The sequence below is a fragment of the Nilaparvata lugens genome, chromosome 8 (genome assembly GCF_014356525.2).
Source record: "Nilaparvata lugens isolate BPH chromosome 8, ASM1435652v1, whole genome shotgun sequence".
In the NCBI taxonomy this organism is placed as follows: Eukaryota; Metazoa; Arthropoda; class Insecta; order Hemiptera; family Delphacidae; genus Nilaparvata; species Nilaparvata lugens.
Window position 1 is genome coordinate 21,174,842 of NC_052511.1, and position 25,338 is coordinate 21,200,179.

The 25,338-nt window shown below is 31.5% G+C and overlaps 3 protein-coding genes across 18 annotated transcripts in view; 1 reads left to right on the top strand and 2 right to left on the bottom strand.

The window, feature by feature from the left end:
- LOC111047992 (synaptic vesicle glycoprotein 2A-like) overlaps positions 1-9,673 on the top strand; it is a 50,088-nt gene extending 40,415 nt beyond the window's left edge. For 11 of the 16 annotated variants that reach the window (XM_039434214.1, XM_039434220.1, XM_039434224.1 and 8 more), the window contains 2 exons: positions 2,835-2,962; positions 8,744-8,961. In XM_039434214.1, the coding sequence (XP_039290148.1) occupies positions 2,835-2,962; positions 8,744-8,787 (172 nt within the window). In that variant the 3' untranslated portion in view covers positions 8,788-8,961. Of the gene's footprint in view, positions 1-2,834; positions 2,963-8,743 lie in introns of all 16 variants that reach the window. The other 5 variants (XM_039434221.1, XM_039434229.1, XM_039434217.1 and 2 more) reach the window with 2 other exon arrangements.
- LOC111048001 (trehalase) lies at positions 8,968-20,988 on the bottom strand. The gene is made up of 10 exons (XM_039434213.1): positions 20,796-20,988; positions 18,503-18,604; positions 17,649-17,924; positions 16,114-16,381; positions 15,287-15,411; positions 14,983-15,116; positions 14,221-14,387; positions 13,499-13,688; positions 11,606-11,802; positions 8,968-10,376 (listed from the first exon to the last, which is right to left on the bottom strand). Exons 1-10 carry the CDS (start codon positions 20,954-20,956, stop codon positions 10,209-10,211), a joined length of 1,788 nt encoding a protein of 595 aa, XP_039290147.1. The 5' UTR covers positions 20,957-20,988; the 3' UTR covers positions 8,968-10,208.
- A 1,375-nt stretch (positions 20,989-22,363) lies between these two features.
- LOC111048000 overlaps positions 22,364-25,338 on the bottom strand; it is a 54,534-nt gene continuing 51,559 nt past the window's right edge. The window contains exon 6 of the mRNA XM_039434233.1: positions 22,364-24,598. Coding sequence (XP_039290167.1) covers positions 24,348-24,598 — 251 coding nt within the window. The 3' untranslated portion in view covers positions 22,364-24,347. The remainder of the gene's footprint in view (positions 24,599-25,338) is intronic.

Consider the following 25,338-nt stretch of genomic DNA (forward strand, 5'->3'; position numbering starts at 1 on the left):
TTCAACAAAGCCGTTTTGCCTACAAAAGTTAGTCATGTTCACTTGAGAATGCATTGCATACACCTTTTCAATTCTCAGTTGAAAGTTGAACTCATCAACTTGACTCAAAGCAACATTCATTTTGTTTACATTATTCCCAACCTCCACAGAAACCTGTCTCATGTAATCATTCACTTTGTTAATAGTTTTCCTAACCTTCAATGTAGCAATATCACTTTCATGATAGTTGACTTTCAGTGAAGACAACTCCCTACCTACTTCTTTACTCAATTCTACTATCTCATTAGGGTTGACCTTTTCAACAACAGTAACTAGGCCTACATTGTCAGAAACTTGAATGAGTTGATCTTGTAACTTAACACTACTATTATCCTGCTTCAATTTGTTTTCATCTTCATGATTATCACTCAATGTTTCATGTGAATTTTTCAATAGAAGGTTTATACTAACCTGCTCTAGTCTAATGCTAGTACATTCTTGCTTCATATCATCAAACCTAGCATTTTGATTTTTAAACATTTGGTCTAACTTAGCATTTTGCTTATCAAATTTAGCATTTTGCTCATCAAATCTAGCATTTAACTCATCAAATCTAGCATCTAGCTTATCAAACCTTTGTGTTAAGAATGCTATAAGATTCAGATCATTTTTAATGTTTGCCATTTTGTAATATGTACTAATTCATTAAAACTTGATCTCTCTTGAACCGACTTCCCACTCAGCAACAAACCATTCATAACCTATCAAGATATCTATCCTACTAATAATTTTTTACAACCAGGGATTTCATGGTGTACCATTTGGGACATATTTATTTTGTAATTCTGTCCCACCACAGGGGTAACATTTGCCGTGCTACCAATTTTTCCTTAAACGGTTGGAATAGCATTTAACACCTATCAACCTAAGGATAGTTGTCGGTTCCAATGAAATAGATTCTTGATAAACTGTGAACGGATCTATTGCCTATGAATGAGAAATCCAGTTTTCAGAGCAAATTAACTTATAATCTTCAGATGAAATTACACAAATACACAAAGAAACATATGTCTTAAGCCTAATTATTTCAGAGTTATTACGAACTAAAATACTTATCTAGTTTACAGTTGAAACACAGTGGCTATGGCTTGAAAATGCAAACCGCTATTTAATAATAAACTAGTACACAATAAACTTGTATAAAACTCAATTTAAAACATTAATAAATTCACTTAAACTGACAATAAGTCAGAGCACAAAATTACACAAACAACAGCCAGCCATGTTTTCAGAAGAAGAAAGAACAGGCAAAGCCACAAGTTGCAAGTCACGAAGCCAACACCTAGTTCAGTATCGATTTTTACAGACACGTCACCAAAAATTATAACTTACAAGTTTAGAATTCACATTCTACATCTGTTCTCAATAAAACTTTATTTTGAAAATGTTATTTTAAATTTTTATATATATATCATCTCTATTTAACTAAACCATTTATCTTTTTAATTCTGTCAACCCAGCCTCGGTGACACCATGGAACAATGCAACAAACATTTACGATAATAAATTCTCCGTCAAAAAATTTGTCCGTCTATTGATAACTCTGACATTTACTATAAAGTTCCATAGATCTCGAATTGAAGATTCGATTCCAATGTGAGAAGAAAAATGTAATATTACAGGTGTAATAACTGAAACCAGTCTTTCTAAGTATCAATAAATCTGTGGTTTTTGACAATTTCTTAGTCTTTTTCATTCAATATGAATATTACCACAATATCAACTTCTCAACTACAAAAAAAAATAATTCAAGTTGATGATATTAGACGTTTTAAGATTCTGTAGTTCTCCAATAAAAACTTTTCATCGTGTAATATAATTATTGAATTTGAATAAGGAATTACTTTTCAGTACTAATAATTATTCGAAGAGATATACAATGGTTTCCACAACATCTTTACACACGCTAAAATTTCAAACAAAAAAGGTATCACAAAGTGTGATAGGTTTAAAAAAATCAGTATTATATACAAATTTCTTTAAAGTTCAACAACCAGCACAGAAACTCATGATAAACTTTAGTGGAATATCATAATATTGATGAAATTAATCTAATGAGAGAGTAAAATTAGAATTCTACTAACTATGTGTGAAAAGTAGAGCATATTTTTCAAGAAGAGTTCTTTGTTCAAGAGTTCTATAATTCGCCCATAACATTATTTATTAAGAACATGTTCAAATAATTTTGTAAATAAAGGTTTTACACACTTTGCTGAGCTACGCTAGAAATAAGTCTTCGGAAGATGTAGCCGTCCTATCTCTAAGCTGCAAATCTGTCCCGTTCACACCAGCGTAGCGTAGCTTTCAACATTGGGAGATAGGACACCTACGTTTTCCGAAGATGTATTTCTAGCAAAGCGTAGCTAAATGTGTAAAAACCTTTATTTACTAAATTATTTGAACATGTTCGTAATAAATAAATGTTATAGGCGAATCATAGAGCTCTTGATTAATTTCATTAATATTAAGATATTTACTGTAGTTTATTATGAGTTTCAGTGCTGGTAGTTGAATTTCAATAAAATTTATATATAATACTGATTTTTTAAATCTATTATTTTTTATACCTTTTTCATTTGAATTCAAAATCTTTAGACCTTGTTCTATTTTCATTCTTTGTTGTCCATTGATTGATTAATTAAACTTTCTCAATTGTTTTTATTATTATTTGCGTTCTATAATTTCAATCATCCATTATATTGTTTTGTTCAATTACTTTGTAATTGTTTTTCTAGAAATTTCAGTCAGTCATGTCCTTCACTTCTTTTTATTTTATTCTATTTACCCATTTCCAGAGCGATGGCAGTCAGCTTGACTATGACGTTCGGGAGGCTGGGTGTTCTGATAGGCAGTCTGACAATGCCGGTATTCATGAATCTCAACTGTTGGGCTCCTTTCACTTTTGTTGCAACAATCATTCTATGTAAGCTACCGTATGTCAAAATATTGACTTGAGTATGTAAACAACTAATATCGGGGCACCGAGCTTCGCTCGTTATTTTTATTTATTGATAAACAGAACACAACTCTCTAAAATGATCGTGTTTATATTTTACAGCTGGCTGTATGTCATCTTATGAATTTCGGGGATGCGATATTTTGATTTTTCACATACTCACTCGGTCACTCACTTTTTTACTATCCACAGACGACGAAAGTCTCAGCTGTTTCAGCCAAGGATGAATTATCCTTTCAATGTCGTTCAGCGAGTTTTCCCAAGAATGTGACCTAGTGCAATCGAATTTTTATATCATAAACCTACTATGTTCCGAATTTCGTGAAAATCGTTAGAGCCGTTTTCGAGATCCGTTGAGCATAAATAACCAGATATAAATATGAATAACCAGATTTAAAAATACAGAAATTGCTCGCTTAATATAATAGGATATAAAAATAACTATGGAAACAGCACCTCAATCATCCATAATTCACTTTCCAACCTTCTTATTGTAAATATTTAATTCTCCTAGATTAGAAATTTAAATATAACTTTCTATCTCTATTTAGGTGTCTATTATCCTATACTATTAAACGAGCAACTTCTGTTTATATGTTTAGATGTTTATATGTTTGTATTTCACCGGATCTCGAAAACGGTTCTAACGATTCTCATGAAATTCAGAAGATAGTAGGTTTATAATATAAAGATTCGATTGCACTAGGTCTCATCCCTGGGAAAACTCGCTGAAGGACATTAAAAGGATAATTATTATTCATCCTTGGAAAAACAGCTGATAATAATTATTTCGTCGTCTGTTGGTGATGGAAGTGAGTGAGCGAGTTCATGGGTGTGGGACTGTATCAAAATTATGACTCAGCTGTTGATATTTTGTAATCATTCAATCAGGTACTTTGAGCCGGTTGCAAAAAAGCCGGGTTATTTTCAATCCTGATTAATTCCAGTACGTAGATCAATCTTTTTGAAATGGTCTTCTCTGATTTGGTTCACGTGAAGTTAATAAGGATTAAAATTTAACTGGCTTTTGTGCAACTGGGCCTTTGTGAGGGAAATTTTTGCATTCCTCTGGGAATTAATCTCAATTTACTGTGATTAGATAGAACATTTCTGTATGAACTATGAATGTTTTTATAATTTCTTCTTTCGTAATAAATTTTTTATGCTTTTGTACTCCAGAGTGAAGCTCGGTCCCGATATTAGGTATATATTCTCTCTATCTATTGTTCAGTAAAATCTCATCATATTTATAGATGTGTTGACTGTCAGTAGATTGGGTTGTAAGGCCGATCTGCAAAGTAGTGGACTGTGTGGAAGTGTGTAGATGAGATCTATATCTGATCTAGGCACTGACAGCTTTTCATTATTTGCTATGAGCGGATTTACAAACCTTGAATGTGTAGATCCGAAAAAATACCTCTGGTTTACTGTGCGTCTGAGCACAAGTAGAATGCACAAAGGTAGTGCAATAATGATGACTAATAATTGAAGAATGATAGATAATAAGTTTCTTATTATCCGAATGTAAGGCTGATATTTGAATGTAACTATTGGAATGCTTAAAATTAATGTAGTTGTAATTAAAATAAAAAGAATTAGGAATGCACTCAAGTTGTTTATTGTACCTAGACTTTTGCTAGTACGTTTAGAATACTGATACAATGTTTCAAAAATGATGTTACCTCTGTGAGCGCAAAAGATTGAGTAATACAAAGATAAAGTTGGGATAACAATGTTAATGTTGAAATACACAAAGAGTATATTGATGCTGAAACTAATAATAGAATAATAATGACAATGAGTAAAGATTGAATTGAACGTACAAAATTTAGCAATGTTTAAAATGAATAAAATTTAGAATACTTGAAAAATGATAGTAAATATGAGAATCTTAACCTGAATAATAAAATCAATCGAGAGACAAAAATCCTAGATAAAAAGTCCTGCAAAATTCTTAGTAATCTTAAAGGTATGAAAATACAGAAATTATATGAATATGAACAATAACCTAATTTCACAAAAAATGAAAACTAGGAATTCAGTTTAGGTAGAATCCAATCGTACCTGAAGCTTTCAAGCTGTTGACTAAGTAACACTGAAAGAGGACAAATATAGCAACTTGGCTATAATGTAAGCAGAAGGAGCAGAAAGTCTGTCCAGAACTGAAGGTTCGATTAATAATTAAAAATAGAAAAGGTTGAAAAATACCAAATACAATATTGAAAGGAGACGAAGCTCAGCAAATTGTATTACATAAGCGGGCTGGGAAATGACAGCTTAACGCATGTCAAGTTACATGGGGAATATTACTATATGTAGAACACATAAGTAATAATAATAGAAGATAAAAGAAATTGAATGATTGATAGTATTTAAATAGTTATTATTTAGGAATAAAAAGTTAATCAGCAACAAAATTGAATGGGATGAAGACTACCAGTAAACACAGTGCCTCTGAGAGGGTAAGTACAAAAATGTGAATAATAGAATAAGACTTCCCTGAATAATTAATGATGTGTTGCCAAAGTGATAGGCCTACGGTGACTCAAATTCCGAGGATGAAACTTGACTCCTGTCAAGTACATTGTAGTTGCAGACAGCTGCTGGGCTAATAGAAGTTGAACGATGAAGATATCTTGATTATATCCTGATAAACGGTGACCGATGCGGAAGAGAACTTGACTTGAATACGTTGAGATATTGAAAGTTGAGACTGTTCCAATATTAAATTGATAATGAGTATAACGACGAATGGGCACTTCACAAATTGAATGAGTTTCACTGGTTGAATGTTAATTGGAAAAAGTTCCACCATGAGTTAAGTAGAGTAAATGTTTGAGGTTATGTCCTAACGTTGATGTAATTGCAGTGAATAAATATTTGAAAAAAAGAGATAAAATGTTCTAGACGACTGAAATCACTGGCATCAGTAAGAATTGAGATTGACAAAGTTCGACTAAATAACTGATGAGTAGCTAAGACTGAGTAGCTAAAAATGAGTAGCGGTTGACAATGAAAGGCAAACTGCACTTGCACAAATTTCCTGAGTTGAAATGTTGAATAAGGTAAGCTGCACTTGCACAAGACTTCCCAAGTTGAAAAATGTATCTCCTATGAGCATACATGAAGAATGAATGTGACCGCTAAAAAATGTGTACTGATGCTCAATAAAATTGAAGTGATAAATAATAAATCAAAAGTTCATATTGAGGATTGTTGAAAGCTCATGTGGAATTCATGTTGAAATTACTTACAGTTCATAATAATAGTATGATGAATAATTGAAAAACATTGTACGCAGAAAGCATGGCGTGATTTGCAAAAAGGACGCTTAGTAGAAAAGTCCCGAAAGGTAAGTTAAATTCATAGAAAATATGGTTGAAAAACGTTCACTGATGAAAAATGCGTTGAATGGTTCTTGAATAAGCACACAAACTAGGACATAATGAATGATGAAAATGGATAAAGTTTTCCAAAGATGGACGCGTTAAAAACTGAGATGTTACATCGTATGACTGTACAAAGAGAGTGAGTCTTCTTGCCCAACTGGTTGAAGAGACAGGAACTGCCCAAAAGCGGAAACATGACGTCCACGGCAGTCATGAGCACAAACTAAACGAATGAAGTGAAAATATAAAATCGATATTAAGCGAACTGAAGGTGTTGAGGTTGAAGTGACTGTTGAAGTATACCAAAGGAGGTTCAAAAACAATGAAAATACAATTCAAAATACTTATAGACGAATATTAAACTAGAAAACATTGAAAGAAGCAGACGACAACTAGCGCTACTATCGATCAAGCGATCAATGAAACCGTGACGTCAGAGATCGCATGACACGTGAGAAAAATGTCTGCGGACTGTAGCAGCGGTAGATTCAAATGCTACAAAAACAAGATGGACGACCATAAGACTGGCTAAAATATGAGACGAAATCTAACAGATGTTTATTATCAATAGATTTCAATTCAAACTGTGTATTTTCTACCATCAACAAAGATCTTTACTTTTTCAAGTATTGATAACATTAATGTAACTTTTGTGTATTGAATTTATCCAATATGAAGCATTGTTCATAATATTGAATATACACTTATCAAACACATCACAAAATGAACAATAATAATGCTACAAACTTATAGTTTCTAGAACACTTATTAAATCTAAATGGATCATCAAACCTATAGATTTATAGAATATAGAATAGATTTATAGAATATTTTATTTCGCCAAAATACAAGGTACATAAGACAGATGTAAATTATAATAAATCTTAATGTTTTGGCACAGCCAGTAAAGTCAGACTTGTGCACTAGCTGTGAGTTCGTCGTAAATAGAACAGTACAAAGTAAAGAAATACTGAAACATTGGAAAAACAACAAGAAGAAAAGATAAATGAAAATAAAAATTAGCCTACTAATAGTACTTATTATAAATAATACAATGATAAAGAAAATATGAAGTAATTTCGTGTTAACATTATATCCACTAGGTGAACCAAAACAAATCAAATACAATTATTCTTCTAAATGAAAGTGAATAAAAGAATAGCCTACCTCTTTCAACTAGACGACACAAGCAGCTTTTTCATTTATATAATATAAATGTCCTTCAGGAAAACATTCTATCATTTACATTCAAATTTTATATACCGTACATTGTTTTTTACATACATTTAGCAAAAATTAATTTAGTCTCTATTGAAGTTGAAATAAGTTTTAATTGATCAAAAATGGATAACGCATGCAATTACCTTCTTTTTTATATTTTATATATATTCTTCACCTGAGTAACAAGTTAGCTAAATTTCATTATAAGTGTAGTATAAATTGAAGCGAGTTAGCAGGTCTTGTGCTGAATACTGTTATATTTAATTAGAAGTAACCAAATGAATTAATAGAAAAGCAAATATACTAAACTGATACTCCATCCCCTCAGGCTAAGCCTCGGGATGTTTTTCTTTTGTTTTCACTACTTTGTAATTATTATTGATCATTGCGTCAGCGACTATTGATTATTCATTATGCATTATATTTCGTTATTTTTTCACATTTATTTTTTGTTGTTGTCACACATATTTATGTAAGTGTTTTTCTGTGAGTATTGGAAATAAAATTTGATTTGATAAAGAAAAATATAAAATTAATTAATATAAATAATAGAATATATCTTTCTGAGTAATAAAACGAATGACATAATAATTTTCTACTGTTTAGTGCTTACCAACATCCCAGTGCTTATATAATCAATTTTCAAAAAATATATAAACAATTGAAAGACATTTAAAACTCAAACGAAACATCAATTGACTTATTAAAATTTAGATATTGAAGTATATATATTCTGCTCAACCCATAAATTTATTAACCTGATAAGAGTGCTTTAGTAATCTTTGAATTAATGAATTTTATCGGAATTTTGTTTGAAAATGTATTGAAAAGATAGGTGAATTGGTGTCTGCAAATTACCAACTCCACGAAGTTGATATTAGTCTAAATTTAATGGTTCATTCGATTTCTTTGGTAAGTGTCCTAGAAATTGGTCCTAAGTACTAAGGAATTCAATAGGTAAATTCAATCATTTGGCTCTGAATTCACATTCTTATATTCAATTGAATGTTTTATTTTATGGGAAGTCAGATGAAATTTATTTTCATATCAATATTAATTATCATTGTTTCAAGAAACCAAATTGAATTTAGTGCAGGCTGTTTTCAACTAGGTAAAAATCTAATCAAATTGTCCGCAGGCTGTGCATCAGGTCTTCTATATCTCACAAGGAAACGAAAGTAACTTGGATTGAAAAATGATTTCCAATCAAAAATATGGACTCACCAAAAGCCAAAAAATAATGGTATCAACTCAAATTGAATTGAGTTGACTAGTATCATTTGATATCAAATGGAGTCACTTCATCATAAAGTATGTATCGGACAAATTTGATATCAAATATTTCTAATTTTGTGACCGAATTTGGGACTTGAACTGGAACCTGGTGATTTTCTTGTGACTGTGTAGCCTAATATGATTTAAATGTTTCAATATGTTCCGATTTTGTTTATTTCTCGAAACTCTGTTGCTGTTGTATTCATGAATTATTATTTCTTTGTTCATTTTTTGCTGACTTTTCATTTCATCACTCTTTTATCCACTCTACTCTTGCTAGATAAATATATCTTTGAAAGAGCTGATGCATCAAATTATGATTTAAATTGTCTTGAGTTTCTTCTTAAACTTATGTTTCCTATATAGTAGTGAAAATAATAGTGAAATGCAGATTTAAGTATTGAATTGTGTATGTGATTTCATTTTCCGAGCATTTTAGTCTGCAATAATTATATTTGAAATTGTAATAGATATTGATGAACTCTGTGCAATAGTAGTATAATATGGAGATGGTATTTTGGTAGATGATAAATCAGAATACAGCGAGTTTTCTCAACTACATGTTTATTTATTTTCTTCATATTTTTGTATAACCTAAAACGAAAAAATAGTTCCGGTCGTTACAACTTATCAATTTCTATCAAACTCTTAATTTTAATGATGTTCTTTCAGTGTTTGTGACGATTTCAGTCACTTTATTCAATAATGATTCGCAAACAGAATGTATTACAACTGACTCAAAACTATTATCAGTCATTATTATTATTTATCAATCAATTCAAAATTTAATCAATTGATTCAATAAAATTACTTAATGAAAAGACACATTCAGAAAATCTGCATTAATATAAATTATCTCATGTACATGTTCATAAATTACAAATTCTAGTCTATGGTAATGTACACAACTTTTCTTTCAATACAAGTCAAGTTCAAATACTTTATGTTCAATCACTCTCACCGAAACCAATATCATATAATGATCTATTTTTATATGCTTATACCTTCAAGAACTTTAACATTTGGTGGAATTAAAATATAGTTTCATCGTCAGGAAAAAAATACGGACTATTCCATATACGGTAATCTAGACTCTAAATTATAATATGTCTGACCTGGTGAGTAGATCTTAGTAAAACCTAATTTACTTCTGAAAAGACTAATCATTGTTGATTCATTCTCATTTATATGATTATACTTTCTCTGTTTCTTTATATATTCTATTTTTTCAATTTGGGATCGTTAATTAATCATAATCTATTATGATTATGTTCAATTTTTTATCTTCTACTGTATTTTTAGTTCTTCTATTGCACCCATATAATTATCTATAAATAATGCATGAAACGTTTTTCCATCTCCAAGTCATTTTCCCATCCTATCATCTTTCCATATTCCTTTAAAAATTGAAGTACTACAGCGTTAGTCCATCCAAATCCTTTCTGAGGCGAGTAATCATCGTCACTTCTCGATTCTCCAAAAGCTGAGGCATCATACTGTGAAACGAAACATAATTGATTATCATCCGTATACTGTTCCCAATTGATTATATTGGAAAAACTCATTATTCAGTAATAAAATTTATTTTATAATTAAATTTATAAGGAGCGATGGCAGAGGGGATGCGAGAAGCGACTCTAAGTTGCAAAAACTTGAGAAAAAAGATCATTATTACCGTTGTTTTTAAAGTACAATGTAATCTTGCTTGGTTAAAATGTAACCAATAATAGTTCTTGACGGAAAATTATATGAATTATTGTTGTCTTGTGTATCCATTCTCTTACATTATTAATATAAAATTGGTATTTTCACTTTGAAACCAATATAAATTAAGTTTCATTATGATGCTGTCAGCCTTCATAGTTGTAATTTTTATTTAAAAGCTATATTTTGAGTTTTCTACTGTTCCCTTACAGGAGAGAGGTTATTCACTGCAGAAGATAAATTCAATTTGAAAGAACCTTCTTATCCATTCAAAGATTACTTGAAGAACCATGAAATTTGTCACATCTGTGATGTTTTTATTGAAACATTTACAATAATAATAAATTTCTTCAATGAAAGGCCTTCTCAACAAAACATGTGAGTAAATACTAAAAAAAAAATTATTCAATTAGAAACTTTTGAATTATTTCTTCTTGATTAGCCATATCCTCTTAATTTGATTCTAGTCATAACAATATTCACTTATTAGTATGGACCGCCGGAGGGAGTCGAATATGGAATAGATAAATACCAAATGAGAGGGAGAGAAAATGAAATGAGTGGGGGGGGGGGGCGAATGCATGAAGAGAAGTGATGAGAATCAAAAAATTCACTTGCAGTGAATTCTTCAATACTCGTTTCAGTTGCGCATGTGAATTTTTCCTATTTTAGTGATAATAATGTAAAATATTTCTTATATGTTTGGTTTTGAAGCATCTAAATTTAAAAATTTAATTTGTGAAAATGATTAAGGACTGAACATTTTGTAAAGTGAACAACTGCAAGACTCAACCTATTTCGGACTATGTGTAGCCTTATCTAAATTTGGGAGAGGAATAGCACAAGGTTACCTTATTGTTTCTCTCCCTATCATTTTGATGATGTATCTATTGTATCAATCAATCAACAAAGAATAAAATTTCTATTTAAACACCAATTCACATATATATATATCAAAAGACTCGAGGAAAAATAATTATTGTGATATTGTCAAAAATGGTATGTGTCATTTTAGTCTTACCCTATCGTACATCACGTGACTCGTTTTGTATCCTCCATAGGTAGTTCTTATCCATCGATTCGCCAACTGGTAAGCTTTTATCTTGGCTGCAACTGTGCCAAGTGTCTCCAGACCCTCAACAATCATTGATTGCAATGGAGCCCAGGCATTGGGAAAATCCCATTTCTCCCCAGTCTCTGTCAGTGAGTTTGGTATTCCTTGAGAAAAATATTATTTGGAGTTTATAATTAATTTTCATCTATCAAGTGAATCAACTAGGCTGAATTGAAGTGAATAATGTTGCAAAAGTAATATTTTCTCAGCAAATATGATATTATCAATTTTCACTCTTGATGCAGTAAAAAATTACCGTTCTGTAAATCAATAAATATGGATGCAATAATAATAGTCTCTTAACAAATTTTATGGCTGTGATATTAATAATTTTCATCTGTGATACAGTAAATCCTATGAAAACTCATTCCAAGGCCCAATCACTATTATAAGAGCTGAAAGGCCCACACTGAAGTGGCGAGGTGAAACGCACTCCAGTTTGCATTAGATCATATATGTTCATGTAGGAGTGGCGTGAAAGTGGCAAAAAAGTCAGTGCCATGCCAGCACCACGTCACTTCAGTGTAGATTCGACCTTGAACGTTTTTTCAAAAAATACAGATTTTTTACAATAATAATAAAAATGTATATTACTTTGAAAATATTTGTTAAAAAATCGTTTGATACTTGTATTAGGCTGGCCACTAATGGTAAAACATGCATGAACATTCATGTTCACATAAATGTTCATGCATGTTTTATCATCAGCGAGAAGCTTCGAACATGAAATAAACAGCCATTAACAGTAAATTAACCACTTGAAAATGAAAAATCATTATTGACCGAACGTAGTGAGGTCTACACTTTAAATCGGATTTTCTTTTGTCTGTATGTATATATGTAATGCATTTACGGCCAATCGCGTAGATAGAATTCTATGAGATTTGGCAGGAATATTCCTTTTTCAACTGCGCGTCGATGTATACACAAGGTTTTTTTGAAATTTTGCATTTTAAGGATACTATGAAAAGAAAAGGAATTCCTCCATACTCCGATATCACTATATATATCATCTACTCTGAAGATAGGATTAATTAGACTATAGAATTATTCATAGTCAATCAGCTGACAAGTGGATTATTCATTGCATGCATTACACAGATGTCTGGAGAAGCCGTGTCTATTTCTATATGGTTTAAATATTTTGTTTTGCCGTCATGGTATTATGCGTATCCATCACTATTCTCACATTTAAAAAACAAATTTAATAGGTGATTAAATGAACTAAATAATTCTGAAGAAATTATAATATTTTTGACAGATTTTTTTTAATATTTGAGGAATATTTTCATCAGATGGAACTGGATGAATAATTATCATATGGAATACAAATTTAAACGTGAACTGAGTTTGTTAACATTTCAAACAGGTGACTTCAGATACTTGTGGATGAGAAAACTGCGTGAGGTCTACTGTTCACAGAACTACTAGTGATAGAAAAAAATAACAAAAAATTCGAGTTACAAAAACCTAACCTCAAAAAATGTTGCTGGAAGCCTTTCGCTGTGAATCTGTGATCACAGCTGTGATGACACAACAATGTATGACGACTGTGTATCATGCGTGTCTTACCGTTAGTGGACAGCCTAAGTCAACACTTGAAATTTTATGACAAAATTATTAGTCTAGAACCACTAACTTCCAAGGACTCCAAATCACTTCCGGTGGTTCGGGGACCATTCAAAACTGTAGAAACATTTGTCAGTCCCCTGTTCGTTTGGCATCTCATAATTTATGATTTCAATATCAGGCCTACTCCACTCTTTTGTTTATGATTAAATAATTTGGAAAATATCTCACCATCGAATTTATCCAAGTCCATTCTTTCCAAATAGAAGAGAACGTTATTAGTTAGCTCATCTTTCGACCAATCTGTTGGATAACTTTTGGTCCAAAGGGGAGTCAGGTTTGAAGCATAGAAGTATTTTCTTCTCTTTTGGTTTTCATTGTCGTAATCGAACCACATGCCTTCATCTTTGTCCCACAAAACCTGGAATTAGGTTGTATAAATAAAGAAATATTTCAATGGAAAGTGTAACTTAAAGAATTGTTGAATTTGTTGGTACCGTAATCGAGAATTTGGTAAATTTATCATTTGAATTTGTGAAAGAAGAAAATAAATTATAGTTTAAGGCTGTAACCAACTACATTCACATTTTTCTATCAAAAGAGCCCTTAATGAAAAATAAGGAAAAACTTTACTCAAGAGAGAAACGTACTCTTCTAAACGTAGGCTCCGACACATCAGTATCAGTTTCCGGTAAAGTGAATATATTAATCCCATAACCTTTAATGTGACTGTTCATACTTGCTTGACTGAGTTGAATGGAATTATTCTTATATTATTACTGTAGCCAACCGGTCACTGATACTGCGATATGTGGGTATCTGTTTTTATGCTTGAAAATCACTGCTTGACAGTTATTAATAACTCGTGATTCTCCAATAACTTTCATTCAACCAGAATGTTTTCATATAAATTTTTATTCATAATATTAACATTGATAAATTATTGCACTCACTTCATTGATTCCTTTTAGAATGATGACGGATAAAACCTCGTAGTGAGCGCCCTTCTCATCTTCTCCTAGCTTGAAATACCATTCACTTATTTTTCTAGCATTGTAATGGAGAATGGCGTTCAAGTCAACCGGTACTATTTCTGTTGTTGCAATATCCGATGTATTACCTACAAAATAAATTATGGATAAATTTTTCATAAGAAATAACTTTAAAAAACAAAATAGAGTTTTGTATACTGTACCTATAATCTTATTTTAGATTATACAATTTCAACGTAGCACGATCTGTAATCAATAAATTTATGAGAATTTTGGTTATAATGTGTTGATTGTAGATTTATTATAATCTCAAATAAATCTGTAGTTGTCAATAATTTTAATTGCATATTTCTTGAGAAAATTAATATTGATGTCTTATTCACTGATTAATATAGGCTAACCCATCAACCAATTTAAATTTTGACCAATTTTTATAAGCTAGTAAATCATATAGACCATATTCCTCATTACATGTCTCATACAATGATTAAGGTAACAAGTTTCTAAAACATTCTATGTTTCATGAATATTATAATTTTTTTCCTTTCATTTTTGTTAATGAATGAAAGGAATCGAGTTCCAAAAACCCTATTGACTATCTAAAAAAACACAACTATATAACTATAAATTATCAATAAATCATTCTAGTTAACTTTAAAAATACCCTTTTTTCTATTAGAATGTTTTATTCATTCAAGTTTTAAAAAATCGTACATATCTCACCAGCATTAGATTTGTTTCTGATGAACCATCTCGATGTGAAATCCATTCCAGATTCCGTTGCTGAATGAACGTTTGAGTAGAATTTATTTTTTTCTTTTGCAGTGTTAAACATCCGTGCGATCATGTAATCGTCCCTGCAATTCAATTACCCAGTCCATCAAACAGAAGTTTTTGATTCCATAAACAAGATACTCTAATAGTGATTGAAATAGTGCATTTGTATTAACAATACTGTACAGTACAATTTCCTGTTCTGTAGATTTTATTATTAGTCACTATAGACCTAATTTTAGGAACATTTTACCTGTAAGATTCAGGTCTAGGCTCCTCTGAGACCACGTAATAACAGGCCATGAAATAATCTTTGTCATTAAATGTCAGAGGACCCATATTGTAGTTTATCCAGTGGTTGAGTTCGAATGTGAGCTCCTATTAGTACAAAAATAATCAACTATTAGTTTATTACATCATCATTATCTATACACCACAATATACTATTAAAACTTTTAGTATATATTTTTCATTAAACACATTATTTTTCATACTGTTTGGGATTTTGTGTATAAATAGTTTAAAGTCCCCAAAATGAATATATATTTTAAACATTATTGTCTATTGCATTGAACAAATAAGAACCATAATAATAGTAACCAATTCATCATAATTGATTCGATCATTTTGGATTCATATTCATGAAATTCCAACGTCCAATCATCTGCAAGTGATTATTCTTAACAAGCAGGTAACCCGTGCTCTGCAAGGATCTAATTAAAACCTTGATAAACTGAAAACTTGACCTACTGACATCTTGAAGAATTTAAAATAGGCCTGTAACCATCCTTGGTAAATTAAGAATCTATATGAAACATTCTTCAAACATAAGTTAATCAGTTAAGTAGTTCAGACGTGATGATACATCATTAGTGAATTTCCTATCACCTACATGTATAAGCTGATCCTTCCCTCTCTTATATTTTAGAAGATTAGAGTTCTCACATTGAGAAACTTTTCCACTCTAGTGTCTAGTGGAACCTACACTCATCTTTTGGTTTCTAGTAACCCAGGTTTATAGAAAAAATTGTTTTAATTGTGATAAGTTTTTCTTAATTTCCAAGTTGTTAAATTTCTCACCGTAACCACTTCTCTTAGAAATTCGTCATCTCTTGTTTTCTCATAGTAATCGTCGACCATTTTGATTAACAACGGTGGCGCCGATCTTCCATTGAGGAAGTACATGCGATTAGCATTCGGCACAAAGCTGTATCTTTTGAGCAAATAGAGCAGATTGTCAATAACACCGCGTGCTGTGTCGTGCATGTCACTAAGCAGGAGACCCTTCACTAGCCAATAGGAGTCCCAGTAGTGTAGTTCTCTGGATGTGCCGCCTGGGCTTATAAAACTGAAAAAATTGTAGAATAAGTACAACAATATAAATTGTTCATAGATCTTATTGCAGATTAATTTGTTGGAAGAAATTAACAGTATTAATGTTGGCTAGAGCCATGATATGGGTCCTGAATTTGTTGATTTATTATTCCAAGGAATAAATTGAAAAAATGAATATTACTTTGAAATTTAACATAAATCTATTGAATCATGAACTTCAAAATCATTTTGAAATACAAATATTTCCAAAACTCCTATTTTTCAAAACTTAATAGTTTACATCAGTTCGCTTTATAATTTGTTGGTCTCATGAATTTTCGAAATGATTTTCATTTTTCAAAACCTCATCCAAACCATCTTCCAGAAAACTTTCAATATAGAATTAATGTAATTAACAGGCTCTTAACCAGCTTAGCCATTGGTTCAGCTGTAATCTTCTAAAATTAAATTTGAAGAAAACCCATCATCTCAAATTTTCTACTGGGGGCTCTGGAAGTTTCACACATACTCTTTAGTCAGCAACATGAGAGGAATGTTGCGCTGCTGAGATGATTAGATTTCTTGGTGTTGACCTGCAGGGAAATGTTAAGTGGGATAAAAGCATTGGATGTGAAATTGTCCCGTGCTATTTTTGCCTTGAAAACAATAGTCTGAGTGGCAAATAGAAAAACAGCACTAACTGTCTATCATGGCTATTTCATGTCTCACATCAGGTACAGTATCTTATTCTGGGGTAGCAGCCAAACAAACCTTCAGAATATGTTTCGTAAGCAGTATTGTTTCGTATTGAGGGAGCCGAATTTCATGTATGGGTTTCATGTATGCCAATTTTCAAAAAACTTGAATTATTAACAATTCCAGCCCTTTTTTTGGATATTGCATCTTTTGTTTACAGTCATAAGCAGAAATTTATGGAGGATAACATTTCACACAGATACCCCACAAGACAGAAAATGGGCTCAGAATTTTCAACTGTTTGACGGACGAACTTAAGAGTATTGACAGTCCTGGTAAATTTTATACAGCTCTCAAAGATACTCTGACTGAATGCTGCCCGTATTCATTAAGAGAATGTTATGAGATCTTCTCATTGAAGTCCTAGAGATCAGAAAATCATTCACATGATTTTGTAAAATGAAAAACTTTCCCTCAATGGAGGGAAACCATATATATATTTGACATGTCTTACATCGTTTGAGCTGTGCTCATCAAATGCGGTTTTATACGATGAAATAACAATAATAATAATAAATAATTATAATAGAACACTTTAAACTCACCCATTTGGTACATAGATGAGTGAATAGTGATCAGGATTTCTCTCCACATCTGAACTCACTTTCCTGGCCAATATTTTCCAAAACTGGTTCAGCTCATAAGCCCACACTTTGTAATCTGGGTCATCGATTTCATCCAGAAATCTGGGATGGTCATTGAAATCAGATGGAGTCCAGGGTTCTAGTTCATTCCCGTTCTCGAAATTTTCTTTGATAAGATCTTCCATCTCAGTATAGGTTATGGCCTCACCATGCTTTTTTGCCTTCATTATTTTGAATCTACAAAATTCAGGTCCATTTTCTTCAGCAGATAAAATTGAGAAAATACAGTACTATATTTACAGTCATGAAATATCATTACAATTATTAGGCAAAGTGTAATTAATATACAAAACTACATAGATAGAATAGAATATTCGATCAATAGTATTTTTTTCAGGTATAATTTATTATTAAAGTACATGTAAATAGAGTTTGAAAAAGTCAAAATACTCTACGTATATCCATATTGTAGCTCGGCTAGCATTGATAATATTACTACTAATAATATCAAACTACTTACAACTCGACTCTGAACAAATATACAGAACAGTTTTGATGTTTCTGTGTGTTTAATCAAATATTAGATGATATTGCAAATTTTACAAAAAATATATATGTTTTATAAATTAATTCTATATTATACACATTATAGCACTTATTCAGAGTATAAAAACTGATAATTTGATAAATCACTCCTCCTACTGTAATTATTTTAAAAATTAATCTGATGAATCATTCTTGCCTGGATCTATTCTAATAATGAATTTATATCTTGAGTTTTATTTTTGACAGTTAAATTGATTTGACTGTCTTACCTTGCAATGACAAATGACTCAGGCTTTTTAAGTTTCAATTGAAGGTAATTAAACCCAAGTAAAGATGCTTCATGCAGTAGATCTCCGTTGCAGTAAACTTCACTGAAACGTTTTAAAATAATTGTTCAAATTCTACGTGTTAAATGCCTTGGATAGAATAGCAATAATTATTGAGATAGATCAAATCATTCCTTCATAAAAAATCTATTGAAATATTCTCTAAAAATTATCAAATTATAGTAGTTAGCTTTCACTTGCAACAATTGATTGGTTTAATTGAAATCAGATTATAATTGAAAGTTTCATTGAAATTCATTACACTACAGACCTAGTAAATGGATACATTCTTGAAATTGGCTGCTATAAATGTAATTCCAAGTTTATTCATTGTGTTGGTCTGCCTTATGATATTTTCGTAGCATAACTATTTCATATAATAGTTTCTATATAGGTTCAAATAGATCTATGTATAGTTTCTCTATGATATTGACTTTGATCTTGATAGAATATTATTTCTTCTCTTCTAGGCTCTTCCATTTTTGTGAGTGGGTACTAAGAATTAATTCATTTCATTTTGTCTCATAACAAATGTTTGTTTTACATAACTATTTTGTTTTCACATTTATTCACTGTATATTTGCCTGGAATGTGGCTCTATATTACGTGGAAACAGTTTTCTTCCGATTTATGTAAGTGATTTGGAAATGAGAATACTCTATTTAGAAGAGCTTGGGCTAAGCATTTTTTCAACAAGAGAACTATCCAATTGATATTTCTATTACCTCTCAGTGAAACGGTAAAACTAATTACTCTCTATAGTCATGGAAATTTGTATTTGCATAAAAATTCGATTTGTTTTTGAGGCGGAAAATCGGATTTGTTGTAAAGTCGTTTCTTATAAGTGAAAGAGTTATCGTCAAGTCATTTTTCTTTGGAAGTTAAAAATATTTTAGCAGTGTCTTGAATAATTATTAATTAATTTCGTGTTGATCACTTAATTATAGATAAAAAACGTCATGTAAGAGGATTTGTGAAGTAATGGTTCACTTTGTCAACACTGTATAAGGAATTTAAGAATCATTCCCAATACTAATGCATTGAATTGAACACTTTCGATTTTAATTCATCAATCCAACACTTTTTTTACTATTTAAATGATGGCATTATTCTATGTTAAACAACTTAAAATACTTTTCCCACTGAAGAGCAGGAAAACTGTACAACCTCATAGTTTAATATTGGTAAAAGAAACTATAGATATTGTGCTATTTTAGATATAAATATGACAATTTTGAATACACTATGAATTTTGAGATTGACTGAGCTGAAATTACGAAAATTTAAAAAAATCTGATCATGGGAAGCTCATGCATATGAGTTATAGTCTGGCATTGTAGACGTAATACAAGGTATTCAATTCTGGTAGAATCTTGAATACGAAAAATATATTTTTCCTCCACCTACTATCAAAAGTCTCATTTTACACCCTGGAATCGAATACTAAAGTACTACTTTTCCTCCCATGGGACTAAAAATAATTCCCAGCGGGAAAAGTGATCACTTTTACTCCCAAGGGAGTAAAAATAAACCCATAAGATTAACATGGGAAGAAGTCCGACAACGCCGCGATTGAAGAATGAGGAATGTGGCAACACTGTCGTGGTCGGTAGAGGAAAAGTAAAAGAGCTCTATTTCGATCTTTGGAATATTTTAGCTCTAGGAAATAAGTAGCTCTATTTCGATTGTTAGGTTATGTTCAACCGTTGGTGGATATGAAAAAGTACACACCTCTAATGACGTTAGAGTTGTGTACTTTTTCATATCCACCAACGGTTGAACATAACCTAACAATCGAAATAGAGCTGAAATAGTGTGAAAGCGTGAAGATGTAGTAAAATTATTCATTGTTATAGGTATTGGTGTAGGTGGAGGAAAAATGTTGTGTGCATCACGGGACTAAAGTACTTATTCTCCCTCAGGGAAATTGTCGCCCTCGGCTACGCCATCGGGCGACAACAGTTTCCCTCAGGGAGAAAAAGTTGCACTTTAGTCCCTAGATGCACAAATAACTATTTCAAATGTTTATAGATCATGTTGTAAAATCGGAAGAATATTTTGGATCATTCTGGAACATTTACAAAATTTTCAGAACATTCAGCAAGGACAAATTTACCAAATTAAGGATTGTCGGTTGGATTTGGATGATGAATAATGGTAAAATGTTGAACTCTTTGAAATTTAAAGCATATTCACAAATATAATATTTACAATATTTATAGTTTATTATACTCACCTATTGCAACCTTGCGGTACATCGTTTATTATAATTGGAAATTCCTCAAGTATGGGATCACGTTCAATAGGATTTGACCTGTGATTAGTCTTTGGACAAAAGCGACAGCCTTTTACAGTTGCTAAAGTTGATAAAATGATAGCAACTTTCAAATAATCCATTTCTTGGATCTGCTTCAGGTTATCTCTCCTTTCTTATGCTGAAAACAACATTTTAATGTAATTAGAAAAATGCTTTCTACTCACAAAAAGCAACCCAAAACAGTGAGCTAGGTTCCTAATTCATGAAGTAGGCCTATATTATCATAAAAATGTTTTAACCATAGGCTATATTATCAACTAACATTAATGCCCGTGATTTACCCGTATTCATTGAAATAATATAATAGTTTAACTTCAATTTTCAGGAAAAGTATTATGGTATTTTGGAAAACTTCTTTCAGAGCTTTACAACTCTAAGTTCCACTTTTAAAGCTTTTTCTCAAACCATTTGATACTCTTAATGTAAAGTATAGTATATTTAAAAGTTATATTGTTACAGCATTGAACAAATTTAACAGTCAAATAATCAATCCACAAAAAGACATAAGAACAGTGACTAGCATGATGTGATAAAATTTTCATATACAACTGAAATCGAATAAATTGAGTACATTTATATCAGTTTTACAAATATTTTCATTCAAAACTATCAAGTATTTTACAATAAATGGGTCATTATCAATCTATTATCTAACGCAAGTCTAAGATGAAAGCATACTACACTCGTCAATTGTTCTGCTGCTGAGTCTTCCAGGAGACCGTTGGCCACAAAGTCGAATAATGTTGTGTCTGTAAACAAATACTGTAAGTTATGTAGTTTCCACAGTTTTGATAGTTATCAGAATAAACTAATTGTCCAATAGAATACGATTGAAACCCGTTAATAAAGTTGGTAAAAACTTAATAAAAAATAACTATTGGAATGAAAGTTACTCAATTAAATACACTGAAAACCCGTTATTAAACTTGATATGCCTCTCAGAAACGCTAACTTCAACAATGCTGTTCATCAACTGAAGCAGCTTCATACTGAACGGCTGCCGTCATTGTCGACTATGCTATGCTAGTAGCTTAGCACTGACAATATATGCGCTTTGGAAGGGGGAATAACACATATCTATGCATTGTAATGAATGCTTATGTGTTATAGTGTCAACAATATTTGTCAAACTATGTTTGGAATTGAGATTATTTGTATTCTAGAATTTCAGGATAAGATGTTAAGTATTGGCTGATTCCTATTTTGGCAGTCATGAGATTTTTTCAGGAATCAACAATAAAATTGTATTTTAACACTTGAATAGCTTATGCATTGTCATTGTCTTTTGAGTCAATCCCCCCTTTAACTACCGTGAATTCTAGTAGAATGCTTACCAATTCACCTTTTTCTTCTGTGAAATCATTCAAGAATCAAAATAAAAAATGATTATAGAGTGATGGTAATATTCTTATGACGTTTATTGATGTGGGTGTACAGCTTAAGGTATATATGGCCAAAAGCTGGCAGGTGAAAGAAACGAATAATAGTATACTTCCAAAGTATTTATTAATAAAATCAACAACTTAAAATAATACAAACACACCAGATTCATGTACACTTAGAGGTCCCAATATTTAACATTAGATTACTTACATTTTTCATCAATATTATAAACTAATGTCTTTCTTGAGTCAGATTCGAACAATGCAACAAGGTATTGTACAATATTTTTATTTAGATAGAATCCATGCATAAATATTACAGTTGAAATATTATGAGGTAATAGAAGTTGTAGTTATACAGTTTAGTTTCATAATATTGTTTTGCACTAGTTATATACTCATTCAAGAGTCGTTAATCCACAATATTGTTCGATATCTATTATAGTAATAGCATGTATTCACAATTTTCTTGGTCAGTTCCAAAGATTAAAAGTATTAAGCTTATTTCCAGTAATATTCTCTCCAATATAATCACTAATCATAATAATTATCATCGTCTTTATAATTTAACGTACACAACAGATTTTTCTCAGTATCATCGCAAATAAAACATGACAAATAATGTTGTCTAAAATCATTCATGAAAGAATCGTATACTTTATTGAATAGTGAACGGAAATATAGCTCCAATCAGTGTTAAATAAATGTATTATAGATATATCAATTATTGGAAATGTAAGATCAAATTTGAACGGGATGAAGTTTCAATTAACCAATTTTAGAATAAACGTCAAAATTTTACAATGATGAAATTGTATAGCCTATCTATTGAATCCAAATTCAGCTGCTATATAATTAAAAATAATATTAAAGAACAGATAATAGCTTGATTCAATTTACTGATTGAATAATTCTCATTACTAATAAACGTGATTTCTTATAAAAATATTACAAACTAAATAACTAATATTTAACTTCAACAAATGTCATTCCTTTGAAGGGCCCAAAAAATTAATTTCTCTCGACTTTTCAAATTGTAAAATATTTTCAAAGCTCAAAATGATTCACTGTACTAATCACAAATTGTAAGGTTTCGAAAGATTATAACGCAAAAAATTGTTGCACCTTCGATATCACAAATTTCAAAAAATTAGTTAAAGTCAAGTTCCAAATCAACTTGGAAAACTTATCTCTCATCTTACCCATTGACAGGTTTAACAAGTTGCGAATAAACCCAAACAGGTTCATAGTTTTTCATCTTCTCTAATTACATGTGTTCAAAGAGTTCAGAAGTATAGTTTTCCCCCAATTTCACAAGTAGTGTTTTCCCTCAATTTCACAATCCCGAAAATTTCATCCCGTCCTAGAAATTCTAATTCCAAATTTACTTCTCTCCACCCCATAATATTCTGTCTACACTAAAAACATGATTTTTGTTATTTCAAAGCGTTCGAAGAAATTCAAATTTCGTTTTTACTGCTCCACAATTCTAATCTCATAAGGTTTCAATTACAAGGTTCAAAAGGGAAACCGAAATCCACATTATTTTCATCATCCCATACTGGCTATAGGCTCTCAATCTCTTGAGAAGTATCATTATTATCCTATTTTACTTTCCTAATTTGTTGTTTAACGGATTTCAATTCCAAAGTCCATTACAGTATTAGATTTTCATGTTCACCATCTCAGACTGGTTATCGGTGCATGTTTTTAAAGTGATTTAAAATAAGTTATGATTTTATTTTGCTTTCTCACAGTTCTCAGTTGATAAGGTTTTAAGAGGATTCATAAATTATTATCGTTGGTACTGGAAACTATCAACTTATTGTTATCGTCTCATAGTTATCAGTTCGTAAGGTTTAAAGTGGGTCCATGATTGTTGGTAGGTAATAGAAATGATAATCTTATTGTTAACGTCTTATAGTTCTCAGTTCATAAGGTTTCAAGGGAGCCCTTAATGGTTGGTACTAGAAATTATTAACTTATTGTTATCGTCTCTTAGTTCTCAGTTTCAAGAGGGCCCATTATTATTGCTAGCTCATGAGGTCATGAGGTTCAAATGCCAAAGTTTTCGCTTGCATTTTCGAGTTTACCGTCCCATGATAGTTGGCTCGTCAGCCATTGCCAGCTCGTCGTTGGGCGCCTTGTTGCCTTTCCGCTTCTTGGAGTACCAGAAGAAGGAGATGCCGGCCACCAGGTTGACGGCGAATACGATGCATGCTAGATAGTAAGAGAAGCCGTAGGAGTGAGTCGCTCCGGGCGGATGCACCACTCTAAGGTTCTGGCGCTCGTAGTCGATCGAGCTCATCAGTACCTCTATCACTACCATGATTGACAGACCTGCAAAAGCCCAACAATTTTATCTGGATTATTTAAAAAAAGCATTGTTTGTCGATTATAAAAATTAGTTATAATCTGGGTACAATAATTTCAGGTTTGGATTATCAAAATTAGTTATACTCTGAATTCAATAATTTCAGGTTTGGATTATAAAAATTAGTTATACTTTGAATTCAATAAGTTCAATTGACATTGCTGGATGTGAAATTTGAGGCCGGGGTTTGACTCAGTGGTCACGCTGATAAGCTATCGCTTAGATGAGTTGAGAATCATGCGCTTGGTACTCCCGTTGGAAAGGTCACCGCTTGAGCCAACTCCTGTCAGTTGTAAAATCGCTTCCCGGTGGTTCGAACCCCACCTAAAACTGTAGTTCCATTCATCTCTCATTATCATCCGCCTCATTACCCACGTAAAAGCCTAGAGCTCATACATCACCCTCAGCAAATTTAGACTTTCTTATGGAAGCTTATGTGACAACGCTGCAAAGACTTCGTTATCCCATTGAATATATCTATCCAAATGCTTGGGCTGGAATGGGAAAGTCTAGATTAATCACAATCTGGAAAAGCGTATATTTGGTTATCCGCTTGTGTGTCAACTTATGTATTCTGAGAATAGACTGACCCCTTCGGTGGCTTTTGACTATCTAGCTAATTTTGAAAGTTGTGCTGCCTGACTGACTTGCATGCATGTTTTATTTTGTTTAAACAGTTCTGAAAAACGAGAGATTGGCTATTGAT